We start from the raw sequence: 12,058 nt of genomic DNA on the forward strand, positions 1-12,058 counted from the left end.
TTGGAATGTGTTTGGAGATTGTTTATCCACAGGTGATTGTTTCATTGGATTCATGTGAATTGTTTTGATTTATTAGCCAGTTATGGTCAAGCTGTGTTGAGGCTGGAAAGAGTCACCAGTTTTCATTATCATCTTTTTAGCATTCTGTTTGTATCCTTTCTGTATTCTTCAGTATAGTTTAGTTTAGTATTCTGGAAAGAGTCAGGAGTTTTCATTATTATCTTTTTAGCCTTTTGTAAATATCCTTTCTGTATTCTTTAGTATAGTTTAGCATTCCTTAATATAATATAGCTTAGTATAGTCTAGTTCTCAGGAGGAAAAATCCCAAGGAAAGGATTTTTCGTAAAAAGACAGATCCCCACATCCAGGTTGGGCTCAGCAGTGCCAAGGCAAAATCCACACCCCATAAAACAGCAGCAAACCCATCCAAAAAGCCCCAAATGCCACCAGCACCTACCTGGGAGCAGCAGCACCTCCCTGCTGGGCCTCCTGGGCGGGCACAGTCCCCTGGAGCAGGCCTTGCCTCGGGGGAAATGCCTGAAGATTTCACGGATTCTCTTTGTTACAAGCCCAAAACACGAGGCTGCTCCCTCCTCCCCCTCTGGCATCCTCCAGGAGCTCTCCCCAACCCCAAATGCTCTGGGATAAAACTTGTTCCAGTGCCTGCTGTGTCTGCCCCCACCAGAGGCCTTTTCCCTCATGGAGATAAAGCCCTGACATTGGCCATTTACAACCTGCTGCCATCTGAAGGGTTATTTATTTATTTTTTTGAGCGGCTCAGGGCTTGTGCATCTCCTGTAAGCCATGGAAAACTTTCTATTTCTGGGGCTTTTTGCTTGATAAGATAAAATAACCCAACGGAAGAGATTAGGGAGAGAAAGCGCAGGACTCGGCCGTGCGCTGGGAGGTCTCTTCCCCCCCATCCTCCCTTCTCTCTGTGCTGCTTTTCAGCACTTTTAAACACTGTTTTTTCAGCCTTTTAAAGTCTGAGGGATACAAAAAATCCCCAGTGTTTAATCAGAGGTTAAAGGGATACACTGAGATTAATTATATTTGTAATATTGATTTAAACTCTGCACATAGTTAAGAGAGGGTTGTAGGGCCTTTCATAGCATCCATGAAAATCAGGATCAGGGTTTTAAGTGATTTTTTAGTGAAACAAGGGGGATGGCTTTAAAACAAAAGAGATTAGTATGAGATATTGGGAAGGAATTGCTCCCAGTGAGGGTGGGCAGGCCCTGGCACAGCTGTGGATGCCCCTGGATCCCTGGGAATGTTCCAGGCCAGGCTGGACAGGGCTGGAAGCACTAGGACAGTGGAACATGTCCCTGCCATGGCAGGGGTGGGGTGGGATGAGTTTTGAGCTCCTTCCCACCCAAACCATCCCATGGTGGATCAGTTATAGCTGTACCAGGTGTCCTGTGAAGGGGTGGGACACAAACACCAGTTCAACCATGCCCCTGAAATCTGCCACTTTGTACCCACTCCCCGTGCCCTCCCTGCCCAGGATAAACAGCCCCCAGCACCCTGCACCACACAGGGGGAGAAAAAGATGGAATTCAACCATTCCAACCCCGCCCTGAGCAGCAGAAACACTGAGATCTCTCAGGGGGCTTTTCAGTCACCTCCCTCCTTCCCAGAGCCACACCAGCAAACTCCACTGAGCCTCACTGGGATAAAACAGAGAGAGAAACCCAAAAGCCAACCTGCAAAGTAGGGAGAAGCCCAAAAACCAAGCTGCAAGGTGGAAGCTGGAGACCAGCAAACTTCACTGAGCTCCACTGGGATGGAGCAGAGGGAGAAACCCAAAAACCAACCTGCAAAGTGAGAGCTGGAGACCAGCAAACCCCACTGAACCTCACTGGGATTAAAACAGAGGGAGAAGCCCAAAAACCAGCCTGAGAGAGGTGAGAGCTTCTCTCAAACCTGAAACCCAAAAACCAAGCTGCAAAGTATGGAGAAACCCAAAAACCAACCTGCAAGGTGAGAGCTGGACACCAGCAAGCTCTACTGGGATAAAGCAGACAGAGAAACCCAAAAACCAAACTGCAAGGTGGGAGCTGGAGACCAGCAAACTCCACTGAGCTCCCCTGGGATAAAACAGAGAGAGAAACCCAAAAACCAACCTGCAAAGTGAGAGCTGGAGACCAGCAAACTCCACTGAGCCTTACTGGGATGGAGCAGAGGGAGAAACCCAAAATCCAACCTGAGAGAGGTGAGAGCCTCTCTCAAACCTGAAACCCAAAAACCAAGCTGCAAAGTATGGAGAAACCCAAAAACCAACCTGCAAGGTGAGAGCTGGACACCAGCAAGCTCTACTGGGATAAAGCAGACAGAGAAACCCAAAAACCAAACTGCAAGGTGGGAGCTGGAGACCAGCAAACTCCACTGAGCTCCCCTGGGATAAAACAGAGAGAGAAACCCAAAAACCAACCTGCAAAGTGAGAGCTGGAGACCAGCAAACTCCACTGAGCCTTACTGGGATGGAGCAGAGGGAGAAACCCAAAATCCAGCCTGAGAGAGGTGAGAGCCTCTCTCAAACCTGAAACCCAAAAACCAACCTGCAAGGTGAGAGCTGGAGACCAGCAAACCCCACTGGGATAAAACAGAAACCTGAAAACCAACCTGCAAGGTGGGAGCTGAAGCCTCGGCCGGTGCCTCTCTCCATAAGCCCTTCCCAAGGCACCCAGGTGGAAGGCAGCAGGAAACATCACCCTGGCAGAGCCAGGCAGCCCAGGAGCCTGTCCCACAGCTCTGGGCAGGTCCCTGTCCCTGCCCACAGCCCCATCTCCTCCCGGGGAGGAGCAGGGGGAGCACACCCAGCCTGCAGTGGGTGGAGGCACACCCGGACCCACCCTGTCCCCAGCCTGTCCCCAGCCATCCCCACCTGGCAGCAGGAAAAGCTGCAGGGATGTGCATGGATCAGCTGAACAGGACAGAAATGCAAAGTGTTGTGGGTCCTGTCGGCGATTGTTGTTTACAGGGGTGAGGCTGAGTGTGGGAGGAGAGGCACAAAAGCCACGGGAGCAGCAAAGTGTGAGCAGAGCCAGGTAAAGGACTCGGTAAAGAGCTCCTTATCTTAAACAAACGGCTCCCTGAGAACCAGCAGTGTTAGAAATGAAGTTTGCTCTACAAATCAGAAAGAGAAGTGGTGTTTTACCAGCTTAAGGAAACAGGGGCTGATTCAGCACAGGGCCTGAACACAGAGGGAGCTGCTCAGGGAGATCAGGGCGGCTCCAGGGCAGAGGCACAAACCCCATTTGGGTGCTGATGTCTCAGCTTTGCTGGGCTGAGCAGAGGCACAAACCCCATTTAGATGCTGAGCTGAGCAGAGGCACAAACCCCATTTGGATGCTCAGGGGCTTTGCTGAGCAGAGCAGAGCAGAGGCACAAACCTCATTTGGAAGCTGAGGGGCTTTCCTGAGCAGAACACAGACACAAACCCCATTTGGATGCTCAGGTGATTTGCTGGGCTGAACAGAAGCACAAACCCCATTTGGATGCTCAGGTGATTTGCTGGGCTGAGAAGAGGCACAAACCCCATTTGGGTGTTCAGGGGCTTTGACATGAGCTGACCTGAGGCACAAACCCCATTTGGATGTTGAGGCTCTTTGCTGAGGCACAAACCCCATTTGGATGCTGAGCTTTGCTGAGAAGAGGCACAAAACCCATTTGGATGTTGAGGTCTCAGCTTTGCTGGGCTGAACAGAGGCACAAACCCCATCTGGAAACTGAGGGGCTTTGCTGAGCTGAGGCACAAACCCCATTTGGATGCTGAGGGGCTTTGCTGAGCAGAACACAGGCACAAGCCCTATTTGGATGCTCAGGTTTTTGCTGAGCAGAGGCACAAACCCCATTTGGATGCCCAGGTGATTTGCTGAGCTGGGCTGAGGCACAAACCCCATTTGGATGCTGAGGGGCTGAGCAGAGTCACAAACCCCTTTTGGATGCTGAGGGGCTTTGCTGAGCAGAACAGAGGTACAAACTCCATTTGGATGCTCGGGTTTTTGCTGAGCAGAGGCACAAACCCCATTTGGATGCTGAGGTGAGCAGAGGCACAAACCCCATTTGGATGCTCAGGAGATTTGCTGGGCTGGCTCTGTGTGTCAAGAGCTGCAGATCAAAGCTGGCTCCGGCTCTGCAGAGGTGCTGGGCACGCTCTGAGGTTTCCCTGCAGGGTTGCCCCACGCCAGCCCTGCCCACAGGGAAGCAGCCAGGGCTGGTTTCCTTGCAAAGAAACCCTTCATTTTATCAACACAAATATCAAAATCCTTCATTTTTGGCTATCAGAGACACCAAGCCATTCCCACCCAGCCCTTCCCAGCAGGAAGCTGCCCCAGCTCCGAGCCCAGCCTGGTTTCTGTGCTGTCCCAAAGGCCAGGGGAACACACAGAGGGCTTTGAAGCTGCCGTGAGTCACCAGGACACCCAAGAACTGCACCCAAACAGCCCAGAGCACCTCTGCACCCTGCTCCTCCCTGCTGGCAGGAGAAGCTGTCTGTCCCCCAGCAGCAGGACAGACGTTCACACCCACACAGAGGTGATTTGTTTTACTGCAGACAGCTCTGGGAGCTGACAACACAAAGCCACACGCATGAGACAGGAGCTATTCAAGGCACAGCTCCTCCTCCTGCCCAAACCATTCCCTCCAAGGCTGGAAATGAGGATTTTCAGGGAATTCCAGTAGGATTTGCTCCCACCTCCCCATCCTTGCATGCTGACACCAGTTGGGAGCAGGATGCTAGATGTCTGTCCTGCACAGAGCCTGGAAAATTCCAAATAAAAGCAAGGAAAAAAAAGGCTCCCAAATGTCTCAGGCAACATCTGCAATAGCCCCAGGTGCAGCACCCATGGGCAGAACTTGGGTTAAAATCAGAAAAGTCTCCCTGAGACTCCTTTTCTCTAGAATGAACTGTAAATTATCACAATAAATAAATAAATAAATAAAATTTATTCATTTATAATAATATTATTTATTTAGTTATTTAAATAAATAACTAAAATTATAAATGTAAATAAATAAATAAATGTAAGGTTCCCATTTTAATACTGCTATTTAATATTTAATATTAATGTATTAATTTACTATAATAATATTTTTATTATATTTACTATATAAATTTAATATTAATTTTAATATTAATGTATTAATAGAATTCAATTAGTAAATTTAATTATTAATTTTAATTTTAATATTACTATATTAATATACTTAATTTAATAATTAATAATGATGAAGCTAATATTCATATATATTTACTATTACTATTACTTTTCCATCACTAAATACAGCCAGATCTGACGTAAATAAAAATAGGCCAGAAGTGCACAAACAAAAAACCTGAGTATCCTCAGGCTGCAAATCAAAAAGCAAACAAGCAGCAACTCTGCATCAGAAAGAAAAAAAATAAATGTTCACTGAAGGGGGAGAGCACGCCCCGTCTGCAGCTCTCAGGCATTTTTAATGGGAATCACTATTGGGATGACAGGGAATGCAGATATGAGTGTCCCTCCCCCCCAGCCCGGTTGTTTGGGGAGTTTTTGAGGCAGAACTACTCCCACAGTCTGCATAATTCTCTGAAATGAAAAGGGAAATGGAGTTATTTAAAATCGGTTTCAATATAAGTATGGAAAACATCCTGCCAGAGGAGAAGTCCCTGAAAACAGCTCTTTATGCAGCGTTTCGCAACACCACAGAATTCTGTGAATTTCTACTTCAAGTCAGGATTTTGAAGCACAAAAACCTCACCCCAGCTTCAGGGGCTGGTGAAAAAGCCTCGACAATGACTTCCCCCTTAAATAAACTTTATTTCTCCTAAACTCAATATTTCTTTAAGCATTCTCATTCATGCCAGGAGCTCCCAGCCCCGGGGAATCTCCTGGCCCTCAGCAGCTTTTGAGGGAATGAACCAGGAATGCCAACAGAAAGCAAAGGTGCACCCTATAAATCAGATTTACATCAGATTTACATCCCGCTCCTGCCACCAGGGTGCAGCCCCGCCGTGTCACGTTGTGGTGGCGGCTGGGTGACATTTAATTAACAGCAGCCATTAGGGCTAAGCCCTAATTCGCTGCAGCAGGGCCAGATGGTGCTGCTGCCTCCCCCGACCGCCCTCCATCCCAAACGGCACCGCAGAGAGCCCTGCCCGCCCTACAAATCCCCCAAAAATATTGAATGGGTTTGTGAGCTGAGGAAAGCCAAGCTGGGCACCAGGACTGCCTGAGCCAGGCGCTGATGGCCCTGCTGAGGCACAGACCCCCTAAACAACCCCAAAAATGAGCAGCGACCATTCCCCCACCCCAGTGGGATGCGTCAGTCCCAAATTATCACCCAAATTACCGCCTCCGTGCCCTCCACACCTGTACTGAGGGCACCTCACAGGTACAGGTGATGCTGTGGGCACAGAGCTGCAGGGAATGGCATCAGCACTGACACATTCTCAAAAAAATCAAAATCTCCCAAAAATCAAGAGGCTCCTGACCCCAACCAGGAATTTTCAAGTCCCTCAAGGCCCAGAGCTGCATCCCAAAAGAGTTTCCCTGATTAAGCAAGGCAGGAGAGGTTTCACAGCCAGCGGGGCTCAAACCCAACGTTATCAGTGACACAGCTTTGATAAAACCTCTTATTTTCCCTTCCCACCAGCCCTAACACGGGTCACTCCCAGCCAGAGGAAGGATGAATCTCTCCTGCAGAGCACCAGCAGCATCAGCACTGGCACAAGCCATCACTGGCACAAACAATCACTGGCACAGGCCACCATTGGCAAAGCCATCCCTGGCACAAACCATCATTGGCAAAGCCATTACTGGCACAAGGCACCCAGGTGGAATGCATCAGGAAACATCACCCATCATTGGCACAAGCCACCACTGGCACAAGCCATCATTGGCAAAAACCATCACCGGCACAAGCCGTCATTGGCACAAACCATCATTGGCAAAGCCATCACTGGCACAAGCCATCCCTGGCACAAACCATCACTGGCACAAGCCATCATTGGCACAAGCCATCCCTGGCACAAACCATCATTGGCAAAGCCATCACTGGCACAAATTCCCTCACCCAGGGTTCGGGCAGAGCTTCAGGCACAAATTCCCGAGGACTTTACCCCTCGCTGTAACGCTTTACAGAGGCCAACCCTCCCTGCTCGCCGCTGATGCCAACCCCGCCCAGCAGCGATCATCATCTCCTCTTTCCTGGAAAAGCTGCGTTTTCCAAACCCGCCCGGCGGCACCGCACCCACACCCGGAGACCCCGGCCCGGTGCGGGGGGACCCAGCCCGTCCCAAACCGGACCCCAGGGGTGCAGAGTGGGGCGAGGGGAGGGAGAGGGGTGAGGGATGCGGGGAAGGCAGGGGTGCGGGACAGCGAGGGACAGGCAGGGGACAGCATGGGGCAAGCAGGGGATAAGCAGAGGACAGGCAGGGGACAGTGAGGGGCTGGCAGGGGACAGAGAGGGGCAGGCCGGGGATAGGCAGGGGACAGGGAAGGGACAGCGAGGGGCAAATAGGGGACAGGCAGGGGACAAGCAGGGAACAGAGGGGTCTGGCAGGCGATAGGCAGGGATCAACGAGGGGACAGGCAGGGGATAGTGAGGGGCTGGCAGGCCACAGGCAGGGGACAGCGGGGGACAGGCAGAGGACAGACAGGACAGCGAGGAGCAGGTAGGGGACAGCGAGGAGCAGGTAGGGGACAGCGAGGAGCAAGCAGGGGACAGCGAGGAGCAAGCAGGGGACAAGCACAAATAGGGGACAGCACTCACAGTCGCAGCGCAGCGCTCGCTCCCGCACTGCCTCCCCGCACAGGTCGCACCATCCCCGGCGCGGCAGGCGCGGGGCGAAGCGGTGCCCGCGGCCGCGCTCGGGGGGCTCTCGGGGCGCCCCGAAGATGCTCCGCACGTCGGGCAGCAGCCGCGGGGCTCCCCCGCGCCGCCGCAGCCGCCGCGCAGCCCTGGCCCCGCCGGGGCTCCCCTCGGGGCGGGCGGGGGTCGCGCCGGGGCCCGGCGGGCGGCGCATGGAGCCGGGCACGGGGGGCGGCAGCGGGCGGGGGCACGGCGCCACGGCCGGCGATGCCATGGGCTCGGAGCGGCGGCGGCGGCGCGGGGCGGGCGCTCGGCCCGGCCGGAGGGAGGAGACACGGCGGGGAGGGCGGGGGAGGCACCGGCAGCGGGCGGCCCTCCCGTGGGACCCCCCCAGGGTCAGGGTCGGGGTCGGGGCGCTCCGCGCTCGCTGCCCCCGCGGTGTTGGCGCTGCTCGCCCCGGCATTCCCCGGCCGCGCACCGGAATGTCCCCGCGCTCTGTCGCTGGGAATCCCCGCTCCGATGGGTGTTCCTGCCGGACAGTCACCCCCGTGGGGCTGGGATTGGGGTTCCCCGGGGGCCTCTCCCTGCCCGACAGTCACCCTGCGGGGCTGGGGTTCTCCGGGGAGGGGGTCCCTGCATCCCCCAGGGGGCTCTCCCCACCGGACAGTCACCCCGTGGGGCTGGGACTGGGGTTCCCCGGGGGGCTTTCCCCCGTGGGGCTTGGGTTCCCCGGGGAAGGGGGTTCATGCATCCCCCGGGGGGCTTTCCCTGCCCGACAGCCACCCCCATGGGAATGGGGTTCCCCGGGGTGTCCGTGCATTCCCAGGGGTGCTCTCCCTGCCGGACACTCACCCCATGGGACTGGGGTTCCCCGGGTAGGGGGTCTGTGCATCCCCCGGGGGGCTCTCCCTGCCCGACAGTCACCACTGCGTTGGGATTTGTCACCCTGCCCTGCTCCTGCCTGGGATGGGCCCAGCAGGGTGGGATTTGTCACCCTGCCCTGCTGCACCCTGGGATGGGAATGTGGGATATGGGGAGATGGGATGGGGATATGGGATATAGGGACAGCAGGGTGGAATTTGTGACCCTGCTGCTCTCTGGGATGGGGATGTGGGATATGGGGACAGCAGGGTGGGATTTGTCACCCTGCTGCTCCCTGGGATGGGGCTGTGGGATATGGGGACAGCAGGGTGGGATTTGTCACCCTGCCCTGCTGCTCCCTGGGATGGGGCTGTGGATGTGGGCACAGCCCATAAATCACCCTGGGGACAGGCAGAGGGGGTGGCTGAGGGGCAGCGTGGCTGAGCCTTCCCACAAACATCTCCTGCTCCCATCTCCCACCCCCAGCCGATTCCCCGGGGCTCTCCCTGCCAGACAGTGTCAATGTGCCAATGTCTGGCACAGGTTAAAATATTTTTTGGGGAAAAAGAAAACCCCAAGTCATTAACATTGGCAGGAAAACTCTTTGTTTCATTTGGATTCCAGAAGTCCCCTCTGCATCATTCTTGACTTTCGTTTTCCCAATACCATCCCAGGAGACAGCTCCATAAAAATCAGGATTCACCCTCAGAAGGAGGGTGAATTTTTAGTGATAGGACAAGGGGGATGGCTTCAAACTAAAAGAGATTTAGATGAGATATTGGGAAGGAATTGTTCATATTCCCATTGTCCATTTGCATTCAGGGTTTTGGGAGAGAAGGGAGGGAGAGGCAGAGCTGGGCTGGGTGAATCCAGGCTTAGGGGAAGCTGAATTTGACGTCTCCCGTGTGCTCCTGAGGACAGGATAAGCTGAGAATATCCAAATCCTTTTCAAGGATTCTAATTTGAAGGATGGATTAAAACACTGGCTCTGAATCACAGCAGCCCAGTGCCATAAGCAGCCCCTAATAACAGCTTCAAACCAAAAGAGGAATAATGCAGCTGGGAAAATTGGGGTTTTGCTCTGTGCTAAGCAGCAAGATTAATTTTTTGGAAGGTCTTTTCCTTCCCAGTTCAGGATCTGCTTTCATACCTCCTCTGCTTCTGCTTGAAAACAGCAGCAGATTTATTCCTCAGTAAATTCCACAAATTTTTGGTGTTTTGTCCTATGTCCTCCAAACTGTTAATTGTATCAGGAATCACCTACAATAAAGGAAATTTCTAAAAGTGAAGGTCTACCTGGCACCTGGCTGGGAACCTCCTAAATCCATTCTGGACTTTCATTTTCCCAGAAATATCCCAGGAGACATCTCCAGTCTCTGTTCTGCAGCCTCTGGGCATAAAAACACTAAATAAATGTAATATTTTCTGTCCCCACAGCAAGCACAGCCTGCACAAGAGGCTCGTGACAGTCATTATCCTTCCCAGCTGTCCCTTCAGGTATTCAGGTTAAAATATATTTTAGGCCACAGGTTAAAATATTCTTTGGGGGGGAAAAAGAAAACCCCAAGTAATTAACATTGGCAGGAAAACTCTTGTTTCATTTGGATTCCAGAAGTCCCCTCTGCAGCTGCTGTGTTACAGCAGTTAAAGCACGACAAGGGCTATTAGGAAAAGTTCTTTTTTCTGTTTGCCAAGAAATAAATCCCTTTCAGCTGAAGCCAAACATGTTTCAGGTCAAATGCTCAGCTGGTGCGAGTCAGTGCAGCTCCACTGAGTGCCAGGAGGTGCAGCAGGGTCCCTGCTCCTTTATGAAAATCAGAAAATTCTGCCTGGATTCGAAATAACATCCATTAGAAAGCCCAGAAAATAATTCAGGGGAGAAAAGCTCTGAAGGGATGGATTAGCTCCACCTCAGCACAGCAAACAGTTGGGTTTGACATTCAGGATGTTGGTTTTTATAATTAAAATGAATGGGGAGCTCTGGTGCCAAATTCCACCGGGGAAATGTTTCCTGGGCGGGGGAGGCTCCTGGGCACCTTTGGCGTGTTCCTGCAAGAAACTCAGGCTGGGCACAGCCCTGCAGCTGCTGCTGCTCCTGCTCCTCCTTCCTGCTGCTGCCTTGGCACGGAGAGAGGGATGGGATGGGCCAGGGTGGGTGGGGTGGGCACAGCAGGGTGGGATTTGTGACCCTGCTGCTCCTGGGATGGGCACAGCAGGGTGGGATTTGTCACCCTGCCTGACTTTGGATGCTGCTCCCTGGGATGGGGATGTGGGATGTGGGATAAACCCAACAGGGTGGGATCTGTCACCCTGCTGCCCCCTGGGATGTGCCAGGATGGGTGGGGTGGGCACAGCAGGGTGGGATTTGTCACCCTGCTGCTCCTGGGATGGGCCCAGCAAGGTGGGATTTGTCATCCTGCCCTGCTTTGGATGCTGCTCCCTGGGATGGAGATGTGGGATGAGCCCAGGAGGGTGGAATCTGTTGCCCTGCCCAACTTTGGATGCTGCTCCCTGGGATGGGGCTGTGGGATGGGTCCAGCAGGGTGGGATCTATCACCCTGCTGCCCCCTGGGATGTGCCAGGATGGGTGGGATGAGCCCAGAAGGGTGGGATCTGTCACCCTGCCCAGCTTTGGATGCTGCTCCCCAGGATGGGGGTGTGGAATGGGGATGTGGGATAAACCCAGCATGGTGGCATCAGTCACCCTGTCCTGCTGCTGCCTGGGATGGGGATGTGGGATGTGCCAGGATGAATGGGATTTGTCACCCTGCTGCTCTCTGGGATGTGCCAGGATGGGTGGGATGGGCCCAGCTGGGTGGGATCTGTCACTCTCCACTGCTGCTCCCTGGGATAGGGATGTGGGATGGGGTGGTGGGATAAATCCAAAAGGGTGGGATTTATCATCCTGCTGCTCTCTGGAATGTGCCAGGATGGGTGGCATGGGTCCAGCTGGGTGGGATCTGTCACCCTGCCCTGCTGCTCCCTGGGATGAGGTGGTGGGATAAACCCAAAAGGGTGGGATTTACCCAAAAGGGTGGGATTTATCATCCTGCTGCTCCTGGGATGTGCCAGGATGGGTGGGATGAGCCCAGAAGGGTGGGATCTGTCACCCTGCCCAGCTTTGGATGCTGCTCCCCGGGATGGGGGTGTGGAATGGGGATGTGGGATAAACCCAGCTGGGTGGGATCTGTCACTCTCCACGGCTGCTCCCTGGGATGGGGATGTGGGATGGGGTGGTGGGATTTACCCAAAAGGGTGGGATTTATCATCCTGCTGCTCCTGGGATGTGCCAGGATGGGTGGGATGGGTCCGGATGGGTGGGATGGGTCCAGCAGGGTGGGATCTGTCACCCTGCCCTGCTGCTCCCTGGGATGGGGTGGTGGGATAAACCCAAAAG

At 53.5% G+C, this 12,058-nt stretch overlaps 1 protein-coding gene across 1 annotated transcript in view; it reads right to left on the reverse strand.

The window, feature by feature from the left end:
• The window catches only part of RASSF5 (Ras association domain family member 5), a 37,345-nt gene extending 29,067 nt beyond the window's left edge, over nt 1-8,278 (reverse strand). Inside the window, exon 1 of the mRNA XM_074528428.1 lies at nt 7,762-8,278. Within this exon, the coding sequence (XP_074384529.1) occupies nt 7,762-8,263 (502 nt within the window). The 5' untranslated portion in view covers nt 8,264-8,278. The remainder of the gene's footprint in view (nt 1-7,761) is intronic.
• Nucleotides 8,279-12,058: the final 3,780 nt, after the last annotated feature.

This window comes from Zonotrichia albicollis, chromosome 28 (assembly GCF_047830755.1).
Source record: "Zonotrichia albicollis isolate bZonAlb1 chromosome 28, bZonAlb1.hap1, whole genome shotgun sequence".
NCBI classification, from domain to species: domain Eukaryota; kingdom Metazoa; phylum Chordata; class Aves; order Passeriformes; family Passerellidae; genus Zonotrichia; species Zonotrichia albicollis.